This window comes from Rattus norvegicus, chromosome 12 (genome assembly GCF_021556685.1).
Source record: "Rattus norvegicus strain SHRSP/BbbUtx chromosome 12, alternate assembly SHRSP_T2T, whole genome shotgun sequence".
Lineage (NCBI taxonomy): Eukaryota > Metazoa > Chordata > Mammalia > Rodentia > Muridae > Rattus > Rattus norvegicus.
This window is the reverse complement of record NC_141545.1, coordinates 41,306,192-41,326,041: the sequence shown is the minus strand read 5'-3', so window position 1 is coordinate 41,326,041 and position 19,850 is coordinate 41,306,192. Positions and strand designations below refer to the sequence as shown.

General features: G+C 48.3%; 1 protein-coding gene across 1 annotated transcript in view; it reads left to right on the top strand.

The window, feature by feature from the left end:
• Positions 1-575: 575 nt before the first annotated feature.
• Positions 576-19,850, top strand: part of Pptc7 (protein phosphatase targeting COQ7) — a 38,386-nt gene continuing 19,111 nt past the window's right edge. Inside the window, 1 exon segment of the mRNA NM_001107141.1 lies at positions 576-1,092. Coding sequence (NP_001100611.1) covers positions 861-1,092 — 232 coding nt within the window. The 5' untranslated portion in view covers positions 576-860.

Here is a 19,850-nt window from a genome sequence, read left to right as displayed (position 1 = left end):
GTGTGTGGTGTGGTGTGTGTTTGTATGTGGTGTTATTGTTATGTGTGGTGTGTGTGTATGAAGGAAAGAGTTAAACAGGATATAGTGGCACATAATTTGTAATCCTTGAACTTGGGAAGCAGTAGGCAAGATCAGAAGGAATTCAAGGCCAAACCCTTGGTAACAGAGTGAGTCTGAGGTCAGCCTGTGTTCTATGAAACTCTATCTCAAAAAATCAGAAAAGAGGAAAAAAAAAAAAAAACAGAGAGACATGGTAAGAGGGAAAAAAATAAAAAAACAGGACCTCCGCCCTCATCCACCCCTCCCCAAAAAACCCAGTCTAGCCGTCATTTTCAATAATTTACAGTCCTCTGGGAAATCTAACTCCTGGATCACAGGTAGCCAAGTCCAAAGCGACTACAACTGCTGAACTACGACTTCCAAGAGAAACTGCGCCCACACCCTTTGCGCACGCTCGATTCCAGTGACTACATAGGGCTGCGAGTCCGAAGGGGCGGGGCTTGGACTTGAGCCGCGAATAGGGGCGGGGCCGGGGCGGTGCTGAAGAGGGGGCGGCGCTGCCGGCGCGGCCCGGAACACGCTAGTGGAGCGGAAGATGGCGGCGGCGGCTGCGGCTGCAGCCGGGACCCCAGTTTGGTTGAGGCGGAGGAGCCGCCGGCTCTGACCTCGCTCTGGCTCCAGTGCGTGCGGTAGAGCGTGTGCGAGGCCCCGTGCGGCGGGCAGGGGCGGCAGTGGCCAGTGCGCGCCGCCCTGAGGAACGCCCGGGCGGCGCTGCTGCGGCTGAGGAGAGAGCCGGCTCCGGGCCTCGGCGTCCTCCTGCGCCCTGGGCCCCGCGCCTCCTCGGGGGGGCGGCGGCGGCGATGTTCTCGGTCTTGTCGTACGGGCGGCTGGTGGCCCGCGCTGTGCTCGGCGGCCTGTCGCAGACCGACCCCAGGGCGGGCGGCGGCGGAGGCGGCGGCAGCGGCGACTACGGGCTGGTGACGGCGGGCTGCGGCTTCGGCAAGGACTTCCGTAAGGGCCTGCTCAAGAAGGGCGCGTGCTACGGGGACGACGCGTGTTTCGTGGCCCGCCACCGCTCGGCCGACGTGCTGGGTGAGTCCCCCGGCCCCAGGTCCGCCTCCTGGGGACTCCGGAGTGCGAGGCTTCCCTGCTTCCTCCGCTGAGCGCAGCGCCCTGCCAAGCACCCCGAGACGCGTTTTCTGCCTCACCATCCCCCCCACACTTTAGAAATGGGGAAACTGAGGGGCAGAGCGGTGGAGCCATGTGCCCAAGGTCACCACCGCCTTGGGAATGTGTCCAGTCTGTCCCGGTGCAGAACCGCACTCTTCTTAGTCACAGCCCCCACGCGACCTCGTCCTCCTCGCTCGGCGACACCTGCAGGCTGCTAACCTCGCTTTGCCTCGCTCCCTCCTCCCTCTGCGCGCCCCGGGAATCCCTGCTTCTTGGCGAGCTCCTGACTCCACGGCCCGGCCCTAGCTGCGGGATCCGGAGCAGATCCGAAGACAGCCGGCGGGAGCCCACAACCCCGTCGTGGGTTTTTCCCTTCCCGCTGCCTGGACCGTCCCCGGATTTCCATCCTTTTCAGGAAGGGCCATGGGGTTAGAAATTCTAGCAGTGCTTTCTCCCAAACGAAACTTGTGTACTTGAGGTCACTTGGGGTGGCAGAAGGTCTCCTTGACCCAAAATAGAATGGCTGGACCTGCTTGTAGACTGCAGCCAAAAAGGCTTTGAGACTCACTCGGTCACAGATTTTTAGGCCACAGGTGCTTCCTAAGATCTATCCCAGTTACTCCTTTGGGAAGAGGAGACAGAGAGCTGTCCAAAGCCCAACAATGCACAAGCTGTCAGAAACTTTACCTAGTGTATGCCCTTGGAGAGTTTGTGCATGCCACTAAAGGTCTTTCAGATCCTGAAGCTCTTCCTTTGATATTGAAGGACATACTGTCATTGGCTCCTAGGTTCAAATGTCACACGCTTGGTTTCACTTCTCCAGTGACACTGAGTTTTTTGGTTACTTGAAGCTTCATACGCTTAGACACAATATAGCATTGGAGCAAATAATCGTTTTTGTGACAGTAATTGTTTGGTGGGTTTTCTTTCTTTTTTCTTGAGAACAGTGTTTTGTAGCCCGCTTGCTGTTCAGGGGAGGCTGACCTTCAGCTCCTGCTTCCACCTCCCAAGTGCTGAGGATACAGGTGTGGGCCGTAACTCCCAGCTCATGACATTTTAAAATCAGATACCAGAGTAACCTTGTAAGTTTTGGTTTTGTCACCTGCAGTGTTTGTGAGCATGATACTGAGAAGGTGGTTCTCATTTTTCTTTTATTTTAAATTTTTAAATATTATTTATTTAATGTATACGCATACACTGTAGCTGTCTTCAGACACACCAGAAGAAGGCATCAGGTCCCCTTACAGATGGTCGTGAGCCACCGTGTGCTTGCTGGGATTTGAACTCAGAACCTCTGGAAGAGCAGTGGGTGCTCTCAACCACTGAGCCGTCTCTCCAGCCTCCTTTATTTTTATTGATGAATAACCCCATTATCCATTTTTGAGAAAAATCTTTTAGTATTTAGACAGCACTAGGACACCAAGCTTTCAGAGAGAGCTTCCCTAGGTTTGGAAGTATGCAAATTCACCATGAAGTCTGTCTAGACTCAGGGTCATTTTTGAGAGGCTGCCAGGAGCTGCTTCTGCAAGTCACCAAAGCAGCCTTTCTCTTAGGGAGCTTAGGATCTGTGCTGCTTCTGAGGTTACCCTACAATGGGTAGGCCAATGTAGGCTGCTCCCTTGCCACCCATGCATGAGGCCTTTGTTGAAGGCTCAACACCACCAAAGGGGTGTCAGGAGCTGCAGTCATGCAAACAGTGGAGCCGGTAAAGTTCATGTTATAACGCTGACCATAGCATAGTTTTTCTGGTTTGTTTTTATTTTTGTGAGAAACCTGTGGTCTGATTGATTGGCAGGATAGAACTTTCTAGACCTGAGGTCTGAGAGTATTAAATTGAAAAGTACCAGGAGTAAATCACTCTTAGGTTTTAAATTGTATGCCATTCTGAGTAGTGAGACAGAATCTTGCACATCTACCCAGAAGTCTTGTTACTGTTTTGTTTTGAGACAGGTTCTTGCTATATTGCCCAGGATGGTCATGAACTCCTGGCTTCAAAAAACCATCTTGCCTAGGTCTCCTGAGTCCTAGTAGTGTTAGGTCTACAGGTGAGGTATTTTCATTATTAGTTGTGTCCACTCTCCTTCCTCCACAGTCACCAAGAAGCCATCTTGTTAACAGATCACCTGAAGATGTAGGGTACTAATTTGTTTAATTTTTACTGAAATTTTTTTTAAAAGCTTTCTTTATTTATATGAATACACTGTAGCTGTCTTCAGACATACTAGAAGAGGGCATCAGATCCCATTACAGATGGTTGTGAGCCACTATGTGTTTCCTGGGAATTGAACTCAGGACCTCTGGAAGAGCAGTCAGTGATCTTAACCACGAAGCCATCTCTCCAGCCCTGAAATATGTTTTAATATTAACAAATATTATTCCTATATTAGTGTGCCTAATTTATAAGTTATACTTTATAAATTTATAAACTATTCTTTACCATAGCTGTATATGTATTTGGAAAAGTACTTAGAGGGTTCAGTACTCTCTGAGGTTAAGGCATCCAGTAGGGCCTTGAATGTATCCCTCAAGAGGAAGGGGACTGCTGTATCTGTGTGTATGAAGTCCCTATGCTGAGCTTTAACATGCTGCCATGCATGTTTACAAGGATAGGGGAGATACTGGTCAGGCCTCTTCTAAAAAGGCACAAAGGTAATTTCACGCTCTGGCATTCCATCAGAAACCATGCCTAGTTTGAGGTTAAGCTTTGCAACTTAATAGCTCTGTGATTTGTGGTCTTGGTGGATTCTCTGAGTCTGCCCTTCCTTATCTGGAGAAGATGAAAGGAGTGGGCTGTCAGACTTAATGTGGAGGCTCTGGCTAGACAGTCACATTTTCCTGTTGTCCCTTGAACAGCCACAGACACCTTTGTTCTCTTTTGTATCTAGCATTGAGCACTCAGATCTTAAATTACCTTGGTTTCCTGGCTGAAGGATCCTTGGCTGTGGAAGGGACCACTCTGGAGAGGAGAGCACAGAGGCAGGCTGGCAGACTCTCTAGCCTGCACTCTTGCAGGTAGCCTCCCCTGTGACACTGAAGGCACCTGCTTGAGTGTCCTGGAGATCCCCAGCTCTTTGTCTTGGAAGGAGTGCCACAGAAGAGCCACACACATGGCTGCTTATAGAAGGAGCCAGTCAGATTTGATAAAGATCTTGCACACACACACACACACACACACACACACACACACACACACACACCCCTCTGCAAATGGGGGAGTGGGCATGGGAACAGTGAGGAACAGGTTCTCCAGGACCGTCCTGTTGTGGAGGAGCTCTTCCGGAAAGCCATCCTGGGAGTCATCTGAAACAACTTTCTAAGTTGGCGTCATTTGATCCTTGGCAGCCATGAACCAGTTCACCAGATGGTGCCTTCCACTTTATTGACACCATCTATCACAGGCTGAACTGATAGGAGTTATAAGCTGATGAATCACGGGAAGGTAATCTATGTGAGTTCAAGGCTAGCTTGGTCTGCATAAAGAGAACTTGTCTCTTAGTTGAGACTTTCTCGCTAAGTATCTCAACAGTTTGGTCACTCACTGTGGGCTTCTCCTCAACTGTAGGAGTGAAAACTAGAGTACGAAATTAATGTTTTTAGTTAGAGATTTATTTTATTTATATGAGTACACTGTCATTGTCTTCAGACTCACCAGAAGAGGACATCAGATCCCATTACAGGTGGTTGTGAGCCACCATGTGGGTGCTGGGAATTGAACTCAGGATCTCTGGAAGAACAGTCAATTCTCTTAACCGCTGAGACATCTCTCCAGCCCAATAAATTATTATTTTAATTTTTTTAAAATTGAAGTTGACAGGTTATAGTGGCTCATGTCTTTAATTCCATCACTTGGGAGGCAGAGAGGGTCAGGTCTCTGAGTTGAAGGCCATCCTGGTCTACACAGTGAATTCCAGGACAGCCAGGGCTACACAGAGAATCTGTCGATAGTTAGAGACATACATAGTTAGATACATAGATAGATGATGGCTGGCTGAATAAAATTGGGACTGAATTGTCCTGTTAGTCATGATGAAGAATCCTTGATACCTCACACTGTATTGTCCCCATTGGATTTCTTTTAGGAAAAATTGGCTGTAGAGGGTGTGGTGAGACCGAGCACCACTCCCATCCCATGGAAAATTGGCAGGGGCTCACTCTTGGTTGGGCCAGCAGGAGTAAGCCCGCATGGCACAAGTTCTGCGGCTTCTCTTGTTCCTTCCCTGTAGCTTAGCCCTGAGCTCTGGTACTTTACATGCTGTGCCTAGGTACACAGAACCCTGAGGCCACCTGATGTCCCCAGCCACAGCAGCACCACAAGGCTGTTGAGCACTTAACACTTCATAGCCTTGAGGTTCATTTCTTCTGTGTTTTGATGATGAGCGGCAGAGGCCTTCAGATGCTTAGGTAACTCCAAAGCACTGCTAGTTCTCGGCAGACGGGTCTTTCTCTGTCACACTTGGAGGGGTGAAGGGAGAGGAAGAGTCAGAGGGGGAGGGAGGGAGGGCATATGGATGTGTTTATAATGTAACCACTTTATTCTCTCTGACTCATAACTGAAAAGCAACAGAACTCTCCTGCATGCTGAACAGCTTACAGAAAACCACTTATTTGAAAATGGCAGGCATGGGCTGTGCAGTATAAATTCTGGCCTCTAAAGACTGAGCTGTGAAGCCGCTCTTAAAAGCCGAGGGGTGTTTGTTTAAGCTTGGTTTAGTTTGGAACCTAAACATAAAAATAAAACAGTTCTCTACTCAGCCTTCGGTTTTGAGTTTTTACTGGGCCAAGATTCTGAAGTGTTTCTGTGAGTCTTGCCAATCTTAAAAATACGCTTTGGTGGTGGTGGGGTGGTTGTGGTGGGTGGTGGTGGTGGTGGTGGTGGTGGTGTTCTGTGTGTGTGGGTGTTTTAATTTTTAAGAATATTTGTTTTGTGTGTGTGGGTGTTTTGCCTGTGTGTGTGCACCACATGCATGACTGTCCTTGATGGACGCTGGCTTCCCTGGGACTGTGATTCTGAATGGCTGTGCACTGCCATGTGAATACTGGAAGTCAAACCCAGGTCCTCTGGAAGGGCCTCTAGTGCTCTTGGCTGCGGAATCATGATCTTTCTAGCCCCGGTTTTGTTTGTGTGACAGCCTCACTATATGCAGCTGAAGCTGACCTAGAACTCACTGTGTAGACCAGGCTGGCCTCAGATTCCTAACAGATCTGCCAGCCTCTGCCTTCAGATTAAAGGCGAGCAGCACCATGCCCAGCTTCTGAAGGTTGACGTATCAGGCTCAGGTAAGGGACATGTGGAGCCGCATTGGGTACATAGGGTAGGTCCAGTTTGATATTTCTAGTCTTGATAAACACTTGTGTCTGCTCTGCACTTTTACATATGTCGTCCCTGGACAGTGCACTGACACCGGCATTTCAAGAAGCCCTCTCTGGAATCTCAGGTCCTGTCAGAACACTGGCCTCTTCTCGTAGTGAGGATTTTTTTGAAGTCAAGCCTATCTGTTGATGACCTTGAGTCTTTGTTGTTTTAAGCTGAGCTGCAGTGCTTGGATCATGGCTCAGCTGGTGAAGGTGCCACCAGGCCTAATGACCTGAGTTTGAGCCCCAGGACCTGTGTGGCCAAAGGAGAAAACCGCCTCCCTCAAGATGCCCTCTGACCATTAGCCACACAATACAGGTCAAAAAAAAAAAAAAAAAAAAAGATGCCAAAACTGAATTGCAAAGTCACATGAGATGACACGGCACCTTTTAAAAATGAATATTCAGTATTCACAAGGTTGTATAGCTTTCCTGAGTCCAGAATCTGCCACCCCCCCCCCCAAAAAAAAAAAAAAAAACCAACAAAACCCCAAGCCTTCTGTCTACTTGTAGTTGTTCGCCACTCGTGGGTGTTTCCCAACCTTGGTAGCAGCTCATTGGTTCTCTGAGTTTCCCTGTTCTGGGCAGTGTGTGTAATTGGAATCCTAGAATATGTAGTCTTCCATGCTGTTTTCTTTAGCTTTACCTGTTTTCGAAGTTGAGGTTGGAGAGTGTCAATGCTTCATCCTTTATCATGGCCACATAATATTCTGTTTCAGGGGCATATACTGCATTCTGTTGATATGCTCATCCATTGGTATCAGTCTGTATTTTCACATCTTACTGTGAGTAATGTTTGGCATATTTGTATATAAGCTTTCGTGTGCATAGGAGTGTATATTATTTTGGAGTGTGTATGGGCATTCACTACATAGGCTGGCTTTGAACTCTCAGCAGTTCTCCTTTAAATGCTGGGATTGTAGGCACATGCCACCACACTCAGCTATGCACATGTAATTTTAACCTTTTCAAGTGTAAAACTGGGAGTGGAATTACTTGGACATCTGGTAAATTGGTATAGTAAATTAACTTTTAATTTGCAGTAATTAAATATGTAAGTTCTGAGATTAATCAGTTCCTTAAATTTGCCTGATGTCACATAATAGATATATGTGTTTTCAGCGTTACCAGGCTTAGTAATATAGTCCTCTAATCCCAGCACTCGAGAGGTAGAGGCAGGCCTACCTCTGTTAGTCTGAGGCCAGCCTAGGCTACATAGTGAGTTTCAGGATAGCCAGGGCTACATAGTGAGACCCTACCTCAACAAGAGAAAAGACAAAAGGAAGAAGAAAATAAGAAAAGATGCACTATTGAGGAAGGGGAGAAGTCTGGATTCACGGACAGGGCTGCTGAGGACTGACTAGCTGCTGTGTGGCTTTCAGATCCCGTTGGCCGTTGACAGGGCTGGTGGGGAGGGTGTGTGCTGTTGAGCTCTGCAGCTCCCCGCCCTGCTGTGTGCTGTGTGGGCTGAGTTAGACTGTGGGGTGCTGATGAGACACCTTCACTTTCACCCATTGCCCTCAGCAACCTTTCCTGGCCACCAGATCGTAATTTGGAGACTTTGTGCTCAATTTGACATTGTCCTGACTTTCAGCTTTTCCCTCAAGGCGTTAATAATCTCTAGAGGGCTCTGGGTGGATCTTTCTGTAGAGTAAGCCATTGGATTTTAGAAGCACAGTGCTTATACTTTAGATAAAAGACTTGTTCAATCTCTGGGGAAGGTAGGGTGCAGATGGGCTCCGGCTGGGGAGGGATTTGGGGTGCTGAGGTATCACTAAACTGGACAGGCGGCATGTAAGCTGAATGGCTGCAGCAGCATCCAGGTGGACTTGGTGCTGGTGTGTGGCTCCAGGAACACTACACCAGGTCAGAATGTGACTTACAACCACGTCCTCTGGCAGATCAAACACACGTCAACTGGAGGCTAAATTTCAACTTCCTTTATTTAGTTCCCCGTGTCTTTTCTATGGCTCTGCCTAGGCCCTCAGACTTCTCAGGAAAATGTTTTGTATTTTTCGAATCTTATTTCTAAAGAAATTATACTTTATTTAGCCCATTGAAAATAATATGCCTGGGTTGGGGATTTAGCTCAGTGGTAGAGCCCTTGCCTAGGAAGCACAAGGCCCTGGGTTCGGTCCCCAGCTCCGAAAAAAAACAAAAAAAACCAAACAAACAAAAAAAGAAAATAATATGCCTGTGAGTTTATCTCTCAAAATACGTGTTAACTCCCATCCCTTTGAGAATCGGAGTTTGGCCTCTAGTGCACGGCTGCTGTTAGGAACACTTACGAATGCGAGCTTCGTGTTCTTGCTGTTGCTAAAAGTTCATAATGCGAGCTTCGTGTTCTTGCTGTTGCTAAAAGTTCATAAAATCAACCCTAAGGCCAGAGCCCCAGCAAAGGCCACAGAGGGTGGCGCTGCTAACAGGCAGTCACTGGTCATTAGGACTTGAACTGGCCTTTGGCACAGCTCTTTCAGTTTAGTTTTAGATCGTTAGGGAAGAAAAGAGGGGCCAGGTGCTTCGATAAGATACCAAGTGGCGACTGGGGGGTGGACTGGAAGAGCAGACAGGTCCTCTGTGGAAGGAGGGAAGACCTCCCTTTCTTTCCTCTAAGCCATGTTGCATACTTGACTCCAGGAGTCAGCCGCCTCCCCTAACATGAGCACTATAGACGGCAGAACAGTTCTGTGGCTCTTGAAAACTGTGTGGCTCCAGACACAGCTGCACCCGACCTGTCACCTGCTGTGTTTCTTCATCTGTAAAGTTTAGGAGTGGGCAGGTTTGGTGCACTTAATGTTGAAGTGAGACTTGAACCTAGGACTCCATTGCGTTTTCTAGTGCTCAGCTTTGTGCTTATAAAAGAGCACCTGCCCATAACGGGTCGTGTTTAAGACTCCTGTGGCACATACCTTGGCTGTAATCAGCACTGGACTTTGCACACTATCGAGCAGTGTGCTGGCTTATATTCCACACTGCATGTCTTAGTGTGGATGTGTCTCTACTGACGAGCAGAGTTCATCACATCTCCTGCAGTTGGCCCTCTACGTTTATTATTAGGCTGTACTCAGTTCCCTGCCTAAAGTCACGGTGAGGCGAGCCTCTCTTCCCTTGGAATAGCTCCTTAGGGCTGACTGAGGAACTCTGCACAAGGCCCTGTTGCACATAGCACCCCAGAACTCTCCAGAAAGGTTTCAAGCTTGATGCTGATCCAGACGCTGTGGATCAGTTTCTCCAGTAAGCTCATGTCAGCCCCTGGAGTGTCACATTTAACACGTGTGTACTTAGCAGGCTGTCCACAGTTTATATCTGCTCTTGGTGTGAATCACAGACCACTAAGAGACTGCCGTTCTGCCAGGGTCCACAAAATGACTTCCTACAAATGTGCTGTGGCAGGTCCAGGGATGTGCAGACTGTTTTATTGACCGCCTGTTTTGACCTTTCAAGACTACCATCACCTAGCACGATTTTGTTTTCTGGCTTCTCAGAATCAGAGCTCCCAAAGGTTGGCTGCACAGAATGAGGCAAACAAAAGCGCTTGTATTCTCACTTCAGTGTTGGACAGCAGCTCCCGGCCAGGTCAGGCTCAGGCTGTTCCCTGAGAGCTGGACCTGAGCTTTGGCCACTAGTGGGGAATAGGTCTCCGAGTTTTCCTGTGAAATGAGATCTCATGGGGGATGTCCTTCAGGGTCCTGAGTCTTTCTTCACGAGGTACTGTGTGACTTCAGATTCAAAACTGATCATTGTAAAAAAAGCTTTTCAACATTTTAGCTAAGTCACCAAAAAGTTTTTACTCTCTTGAGGCTTTGTTGACACTTCTCTGAAAATACGCACATGGCCCTGTGACAAGGCCAAGAGAAAGGGAGCTGTAAACGGAGCCTTCACCTCAGACTAGTTCGTGCAGTAAATGTAAAGCTGTGTGTGAGACAGATGGCCGGGCGCGCTCACCTCTCGCCTTCTCAGGAGTTTCCAAACGGACTCCTTATCCAGGCAGCATGATTTGGAGCCAGAGTCAGCCCCTCTTCCTGCCTCCTCTTGGAAGCCCCTCTCTCCAGAGGCAAGCAGCATTATTAGTGCCTTGTGTCCTAAAGAATACTTTTCCGGGGTTGAGGATCTAGCTCAGTGGTAGAGCACTTGCAAGGGCCCTGGGTTCGGTCCCCAGCTCCGAAAAAAAAGAAAAAAAGGAAAAAAAAAAGATGATAAAAAAAAAAAAGAATACTTTTCTCATGTACGAGCAAGCAAGGGCGGCGTATACACGGAAGGGGCATGCGGACATGGCGGTGAGCTAACAGTGGACAGACAGATGCTTTGGAATAAAACAGCAGCCGCTGAAGAGCTGAGCTCCACGGGACTGCGTCCAGGGCAGTTGAAAGGAGCTGGGCTCTAGGCAGTGCAGACAGGGTCAGTAGAACTTAGTGACACAGGACACGGGAGGGAGGAAGGGTTGGGAACTGGGTTTGCACCCAGCAGATTCTCAGGATTTCTACCCTGGAAGTGCAGACTAAAGGGCTACTTGTGACAGGCTGGGACCAGCAAGAGGACTGACCAAGTTTGGGGGTGAAAGGAAGGATTGCTTAGTGGCTTTTGGAGGCAGAATCTCTGGGCTTGTGGCTTGCTGAGTGCTGGGACAGTAACACCTATGAGAGTCATCTGTGCTTTGCAGACCTTGAGGGCCAGGGCTCGGAGGGACATCTCAGCCTGTAGTGAGGGCTTGGGAGCTGCTGGGCCAGGTGCTGGCCAGACAAGGGGTGAGAAGACGTTGGCAGCCAGTGAGGTTATCACAGTGACTGAAGAAAATGGGTAGCCCTTTGTAGAGTGCTCATTGTCTAGAATTCCCACTTAAAGCAGGCCCTCCAGCAGGCAGCGTGTGCCAGAGATGCTTGTTAAATGACGTTGCTTCAGAGTGCAGGTGCATCTTTCTGTTCCTTTGTGTGTTTTTTGCAGACAAATAAATGCTTCTTCCTTAGTACTTGCAAATGTCACTGTTGAATATTTAATGAGCTATTGAATGACAGGCTTGGGGAGTTGACTGGAGACCCGAAAAGATCCTCTCACTCATCTTTTATACATTATCTGTAAGTGGACATTGTCTTTTGGTTGTGACCACAGACCAGTGTCTGGAGAGCTGGCGACTTCTGACTGGGAATCAGAGAAGCCCCAAGCACTCCCCTGCTCGCTGTAGACTGCACAGCCTCTGTACTGCTCCTTAAAAAAAAAAAAAATCTTTATTCCTAATTTATGTACGTGGATATTTCCTGTGTGTACGCCTGTATCTGCTGCCCTTGAGGCCCGAAGATCCTCGGGGGCTGGATTTAGAGCTGTGAGCCCCATGTGGAGGCTGTAGATCAAATCTGGTTCTCTGGAAGAGTTCTGTCTGCTCCTTTTTTTTTTTTTCCTTCGGAGCTGGGGACCGAACCCAGGGCCTTGCGCTTGCTAGGCAAGCGCCCTACCGCTGAGCTAAATCCCCAACCCCTGTCTGCTCCTTTTTAAAAACCTTTTATTTTGTCTGTGGTGTGGGCCCAAGCCTTGGCATGCTTCACGGTGATCTACCTCTGAGCTTCATCCATTCCCTACCTCTGTGATTTGTGTGTGTGTGTGTGTGTGTGTGTGTGTGTGTGTGTGTGTGTGTGTGTGTGTGTTTGCTTGCTTGCTTGCTTGCTTGCTTGCTTGCTTGCTTGCTTGCTTGAGATAAGATCATATTCCAGGCTGATCTTGAACTCTATGAAGCCAAGAATGACCTTGAGCGCATGGTCCTTCTTCCTCTTTCCCCTCAAGTGCTCGGATTACTGGTGTGCACCATGGTTCGCAGCAGCTGGCTTTTCTCACAGCCAGTTGTGGGCAGCACACTGTGACCTGTACACAGGCTTCCGTGCACCTGCACTCTCACAGGTGAGTGGAGTTACACTGCTGTCCTCAGAGGGTCATGGTATGAGCCTCTCACACATTCGTGAAGCAGACACTAGTCTTAGTCTAAGACTTAGCTGGAGTCGCCCAGATCTGCCTCAGAGCAGACCCTGGTCCAGTGCACTGCTGCGTAAGGGAGACTGGTGGTACTTCTCTCCTGGAGGCGGTTTTTGCTGAGTCAGGATACCTCGCAGGTATCAGCTCTCCCTAAGCCAATAGTAAGACAAAGCCCTTGACTGAGGCAAATAGGAGCCCAGTGTTGACTTTGGTGGTGGTTGGTCTGCCTTTCCCTCCAGGGGATCTCCTGAGTGCCCTGGCTCCCGCGCTGCACTGTTGGGACTGCTAATGGTGTGAGGTTCTTGGCCTGGGTTCAGGAGGTATTCACCCGAGGCCAGGTTTCTCCACATGGGACTCCTCCCTGAGCCTTCCTAACTTGTACTTTATCCTTCTTGGTGAAAATGGCAGGAAGGCGTCATCCTCCTTCCCGCTCACCGTTCTGACACTTTCCCATCCCTTCCTGTGGATACTCAATCTGTTTAGGATTTAGTTTTTAGTTTTGCTTTTTATGTTTCCTTCAAAAAGGGACAGACAGGGACTCACGTAGCCCAGGTTAGCCTTAGCTCTTCCTACTTCCACTCACTCCGTGCGCCTCTAGTGCTGCCTCCTGCTGGCGGAGTTACCGTTTATATTACCTTATAATGTTGTACTGGTTTATGTCTACTTTGTCGTATCATAGTAACTTATCCTAAACCTCTTTGCTCTCCACCGTAACTGTAATTGCCTCACCATGCGTCCCATGGGCAGGAACGCTTAGAAGTCTGAATCCCTGTGGCTGTCTTTTGCAGCAGTGATCCCTGTGGCTGTCTTTTGCAGCAGTGCCTTGCAGGTAGTGGATGCCAATAACTGTGCTGAATGGCTCCAGTGTTGAGGATAAGTGCTGGATGCACTTTAACTGGGTCCACATCATTTTTGTTATCAAAATGTATTGGTATTCTTATTAAAAATCTTGAAAGTATAGGACATAAAGGATAAAAATAAATTTGCCGGGGCTCAGCAAGCAGGGAGCTTGCTGCCAAGCCTGACAGCCTGAGTCCTATCCTCGGACTTCACATAGAGGTGGAAGGGGAGCACTGAGTCCCACGCCTTGTCCTCTGGCCTCCATGGAGCTGTGGCATTCTCACCCACACATGCACACAACACACACAGTGAATTAATAAACTGACCTAGATCTGTGAGATGGTGTCTTAATTGGGTTACTATGGCTGTGATAAACACCCTGGCCAAAACCACTTGGGGAGGAAAGGGTTTATTCGGCTTACACTTCCCCACTGTTCTTCACTGAAGGGAGTCAGGACAGGAACTCAGGCAGGGCAGGAACCTGGAGGCAGAGGCTGAGGCAGAGGCCATGGAGGGGTGCTGCTTACTGACTTGATCCCCATGGCTTGCTCAGCCTGCTTTTCTTTTCTTTTCTTTTCTTTTCTTTTCTTTTCTTTTCTTTTTTCTTTTCTTTTTTTCGGAGCTGGGGACCGAACCCAGGGCCTTGCGCTTCCTAGGCAAGTGCTCTACCACTGAGCTAAATCCCCAACCCCAGCCTGCTTTCTTATACCATCCAAGACCACCAGCCCAGGGATGGCTCCACCTACAATAGCTGCCTGCAACCCTCCCATATCAATCACTCATTTTCAAAAATGCCCTATGACTAGATCTTATGGAGGTCTTCTCTTTTCTTTCTTTTTCTTTTTTCTTTTCTTTTTTTAGATAGGGTTTCTCTGTGTATCCCTGGCTGTCCTGGAACTCACTCTGTAGACCAGGTTAGCCTCAAACTCAGAGATCTGCCTGCCTCTGCTCCCTGAGCACCACTGCATGTTTGACTTCTGTGGAAGCATTTTCTTTTTTTCCTTGGTAAAGATTTATTTATTTATTATGTATACAGTATTCTGCCTGCATATATGCCCACGGGCTAGAAGAGGGCACTAGATCTGATTACAGGTGGCTGTGAGCTACCATGTGGTTAATGGGAATTGAACTTAGGACCTCTGGAAGAGCAGCCAGTGCTCTTTTTTTTTTCTTTTTTCTTTTTTCTTTTTTTTTTTTTTTCCCCCCGGAGCTGGGGACCGAACCCAGGGCCTTGCGCTTCCTAGGCAAGCGCTCTACCACTGAGCTAAATCCCCAACCACAGCCAGTGCTCTTAACTGCTGATCCATGTCTCCAGCCCAGAGGACGGGTCTTTGAGGGGAGCACTACAAGGCCTGACCGGGGCACCCAGCCTCTCTCGGGTTGCTGTTTACTTTACAGAGGGGTGAAAAAAGCGGCAATACCAGGATCAGGTTAAACATACATAGTCTTTTTGAGGTATACCGTTTTCCATTTATTATATTGGAGAGGTGAGGCAGGAAGATTGAATGAGCTTAGGAATTTAGGGCCAGACTGTCAGACTTTGGTGGAAGGGGTAGAAAGGAGGGAAGGGTGCACTCAATTGTTAGAAATATTAGGTTAACCCTTAGGGCCAATGGTCTAGATCTAATTTTTATTTATTTTTTTTTAAGATTTATTTATTTTATATATGTGAGGACACTGTTGCTCTCTTCAGACACACCAGAAGAGGGCATCAGATCTCATTACAGATGGTTGTGAGCCACCATGTGGTTGCTGGGATTTGAACTCAGGACCTCTGGAAGAGCAGTCAGTGCTCTTAACTGCTGAGCCATCTCTCCAGCCCTAGATCTAATCTTATCAATTAAAAAGAGAAGAACAACCCTTCTCTCATCCTAAGGGGCCAGTGTAGACCAACAAATGCCACACAGAGAAGTACCCAATGGACAGCTCCTGCAGAGGCCTTCAACTCTGCACACTCAGTTCCAGCACTGGCCATAGGCATGGTCCAGGCAGAGACCTCTCCTCCCAGGTGGTGATCTGTTGGCTGCGTCTCCCAGACCAGAGAGCATAGCTAACAAGACTCGACATTTGGGGAAGATGGTGTTGGAGGCCAGAAAGGAATGAAGTGGCTTCAGAGAGACAGCCTGCCACTCTGTAGTGTCCAGAGGGAATCTGACTGGCCAGAGATTCATATTAAATCTGTAAGTTACCAGCCAGTTTCCCAAATGGCAGTTGGCAGTTGAGCTAGAGTAGATGATTCCACAGTGTTTGCCTTTAAAACAAACAAACAAACAAACAAACAAATAAAAAGATAGGAGGCTTTACTCTGTAACTCTGGCTATCCTGGAACTTACTGTGTAGACCAGGCTGGCCTCCATCCAGGTCTGGTCACAGAGACCCACCTATCTCTGTCTAGCAAGTACTGGGATTAAAGGTGTGCACCACTGCACCCAGTTGCTTTTTCTTTTTTCTTTGAAGATTTGTTTTTTTATTTTGGGGTGTGTGTGTGTGTGTGTGTGTGTGTGTGTGTGTGTGTGTGTGTGTGTGTATGTGTGTGTGTCTGTGTCTGTGTGTCTGTGTGTATGTGTATAGCAGAGTGGGTGAGGAGAGAGAGAGTGCATGAGAGAGTACAGGTGCTCTCTGAGGCCAGAGAAGTCAGTTGTTGTCAGAAGCTTGAGTTGTTGGTTATGGGGAGCTAAAGTTAGAGAGCAAACATGACACCCTGTGTCAAGAACTAAGGCGGAGAGTTCAGAGGAAGGCACGCTACATCAATCTCAAGCCCTTACACACACACACACACACACACACACACACACACACACACACACGTTATTTCAAGTTTCTCTTCACGCTCTTGCTTCCTTACCCTCCCTTATTCCAGGGCTTCTTACTGCTTTTAAAGACAAGGCAACTGATCAAGACAACGAAGATGGGTTGGGCGTGTGTGTGTGTGGGGTGTGTGTGTGTGTTATGTGTGTGTGGTGTGCCTGTGTGTGTATGTGTGTATGTATGTGTGGGGTGTGTGTGTGTGTGTGTGTGTGGTATGTGTGTGTGGTGTGCCTGTGTATGTGTTGTGCCTGTGTGTGTGTGTAGTGTGTGTGTAGGGGGGTGTGTGTGTCTGTGTGTACACTCTTTTAGCTTGATTACTGAGTAGTCTTCTTGCTTATTGAGCTAAGGAATAAGTGGCTGTTTTTGTTTTGCTCTCATTCTGGTTCTTTTTTTTTTTTTTCTTCGGAGCTGGGGACCGAACCCAAGGCCTTGCGCTTCCTAGGCAAGCACTCTACCACTGAGCTAAATCCCCAACCCCCTGCTTGGGTCTCTTGACTATTGTCCTGGGCGTCCATTTCTTTGACAGAGTCTGGGTTTCTACAGGGTGGACCCTTTCTTCCCCTCTGTCCTTGAGCCTGATCTTAGCTGTTCTCCTTAGAGATCTAGAGTTTGATGGAAACTCAGTCTCTGGAGTGGAAAGGCGCAGGTCTCTGTGCTTGATGCAGAGTGGTTGCTTTGAGGAAGCTTTGTGCAGAGGGAATTCCTGGCCTGTTAAGGCCAGTGGAACATTGCGGCCCCTGTGATTTCTCCTCCAGAGGACTGAGGACTGTGCAGCAGCGTGGTGGGCGAGTGTACTCTTCAGTAACCTTGCCCCTTTCATTCCTTTGCAGACACATTTCTCAGTCCTGAGTCACAGGGGAGTGTTCCCCGATGTCCCAGTAGTTGAAGCTTCAGAAATGTTGGTGTAAATATGACCTGTTCCTATTGATACAGAGTCAGCTGGGTGCTTATCTCATTTTCATCTGATCCTGGTCTTCCTGTTGTGATGCTAGGGTTGTAGGGGAGCCCTGGCTTGGCTGAGAGACTCCATCTCTACAGGGGTGGAGAAACAGCTAAGCGTTGTCTCAGTAGCTATGCCCTGCCTGTGAGTGGCTCGTCTGTTACTCTTAGCTCCAGTTTGAGTCATAGGTTTTTGTTCTGGAGTTTCCCTTCACAGCAGATACTCCCATCCAAGCCACATGAGAGGTGTTTTTCTGACAGAAAACCAACCCCTGAGAAGCAGCTTGCTTTGCTGGAGCCTAAGGCTCCCGTGTCGATGAGACACGCTCCCTTGGGTGATGCTACAGACTATTTGCAGTTTTGCCACCATCTGTGTTTTAAATATGTTGTAATAAAAGGTGACCTGCCATGTGTCCTTCACTGGTGTTTATATTAGAAGTGGAATGCAGTGTTCTCTAGGTGTCATTGTCCAGAGTGATCTTATGAATAATCGAAGGTCAGTCTGGGAGGTGTGTGTGAGAGGGGATACAGAAGAGGCTGGAGAGACAGCTCTGCCGTTAAGATCGAGCGTCACTCTTGCAAGAGGGCCCGTGTTTGGTTCCCAGCACCAAGTTGAGTTTCTCACCACCACCTATAACTCTAGCTCCAAGGAAACCTACACCCTCTTCTGCACTTTTCAGGACCTGTACACATGTAGCATTGTACACACACACACACACACACACACACACACACACACACACACACACACACACACACACATACACCCCTTAAAAGAAAAGCAGTCTCAGCATGGACCCGCTGTGGCTGGGAGTGTAGTGGGCCATTGGAGGCATCTGTGCTAATGGCAGCTTAGTTGAGAGGCTTCCCGGGTCCCTCTGCTTCCTGCAGGGTCACAGCGGGCAGCTGGGGAGATAGAGTTTTAAGGTGCCATCCATAGTTTGAGTTTATTGACCAAACATATGTTCCATGGGCTTTTGCCCAGTGGAACAAAACTATCACGGGAAGTTAGTGCAAAGCGTCATCTGGAGGATTGAGCCCAGGGCAGAGGCGTGCTGAAGCTTCACTGCGCAGACTCCAGCCCAGCCCTGCAGCGCCATTTTTGTATGGTTGTAACTGGTAAAGGTAAAAGGATTCTAATTTTAAAAATGAGAAATCGTTACTTAGAATTCTATTTATAAAGTAATTAGAGGGGCTGGAGCGATGGCTCAGTGGTTAAAAGCACCGACTGCTCTTCCAGAGGTCCTGAGTTCAATTCCCAGCAACCACATGGTGGCTCACAACCATCTGTCATGGGATCTGGTGCCCTCTTCTGGTGTGTCTGAAGACAGCTACAGTGTACACGTATAAATAAATCTTTTTAAAAAAAGTAATTAGAACAGAACGAAGAATAATTTGTTAAGGAAAGGTGAGAAAGAAAGCCATGAGGGCAGGAGGGGCTCCAGGGAAAACAGTGTTGGCAGCGGACACTGTCAGGTAAAGGGAGCTGGCTTTGATTCATTTGCATTTCTTTGCTTAGGAAATCAGTGCATGAAAAACTTAACACTGTGTTTTTTAAAACACTTCATCCTAAGATCTGCATCTTATAAATGGCTCCTGCCTGTAATCTCTGGCATTCAGGAGGTCAGGCCAGAAAGGAGAATTGCTTCTGGTTCAAGGACAGCCTCAGGTGACAGAGAGACCTTGTCTCAAAGGCCAAAACACAAGTCTAATGGCGTAAGTAGTTTGTAGTTGATCATTTTCTACTCAGGACATATTGGTAGAACTAGAGGGCTTCGTGCTCTTTGGTCTCCTCTCAGGCTTTTGCTCAGCCCTTCGGATCCGTAACCGCTATCTTAATCTAATAAGAGTTGTAATTGGGTTTGAGCTACTGTATGTATGCAGTGTTCCTGTAACATTACTCCTGGAGACATAAGATAGCTACAGGGAATTAACGGCAGCTTCTGCAGCTACCTCAGGTGGCAGGAAGGGCCAGTTTACTAACCTGCTGATCATAGGCTGGGCACATGGGTCTTCCTGGATCTCAGTCACTTGTTGTCTGATGTAAGACAGTACACAAGATGTAAAACGGGTTGGCTGTTTGCCAGGATTCTCATTCTAAAGTCAAATCACTTTGAGCACATACCCTGCAATTCCTTACTCTTCCCTTAGCCTCTCACCCACCACTGTGGTGTCAGGTCCCATCCAGCTCAGTTCCTGGTTTCCTGCAGACACTCGTGCAATGGCGCCTGTTGGCCCTGGCTGACATAGCAAGTGCTAGGACAATGGGGACTACAGAGAGACCCTGTCTCAGAAACAGGAGTCCCTTTCTAGTTATTTCAGCAATTGCCTGTTCTAGCCCCAGGTCTTACCTTTCCTACTCAGCCCTCCCTTTCTTCTGCCGCCAGACCATTCTTTGCACCTGCTCCGAGGACCGTTCTTACAAACTGTAGCTCTGCTTCTGTCTTTCCTCCTCGGGAGCCTTGGCAGCCTCTGTTGTATACGTAGTGCTGTCACGTGTGCAGTCTGGAGTTCTTGACATTCAGAGTTAAGGGACTATAGCCCCACCCGCTGCCGAGCCTGAGGCAGGAGTATGGCTTGAGCTGGGGATTTTGAGACTGGCCTGGCAACATGGTATAAATCTGTTTCAAAAACAGGGAGGTCACTAGGCTGTGGTGGCCAAGCCTTTAATCCCAGAAGAGGCAAGTGGGCGAGTCTTTGTGAGTTCAAGACTAGCCTCGGCTACAGAGTGAATTCCAGGACAGCCAGGGCTGCATAGAGAAATCAGGTCTGGGGGTGAGCTG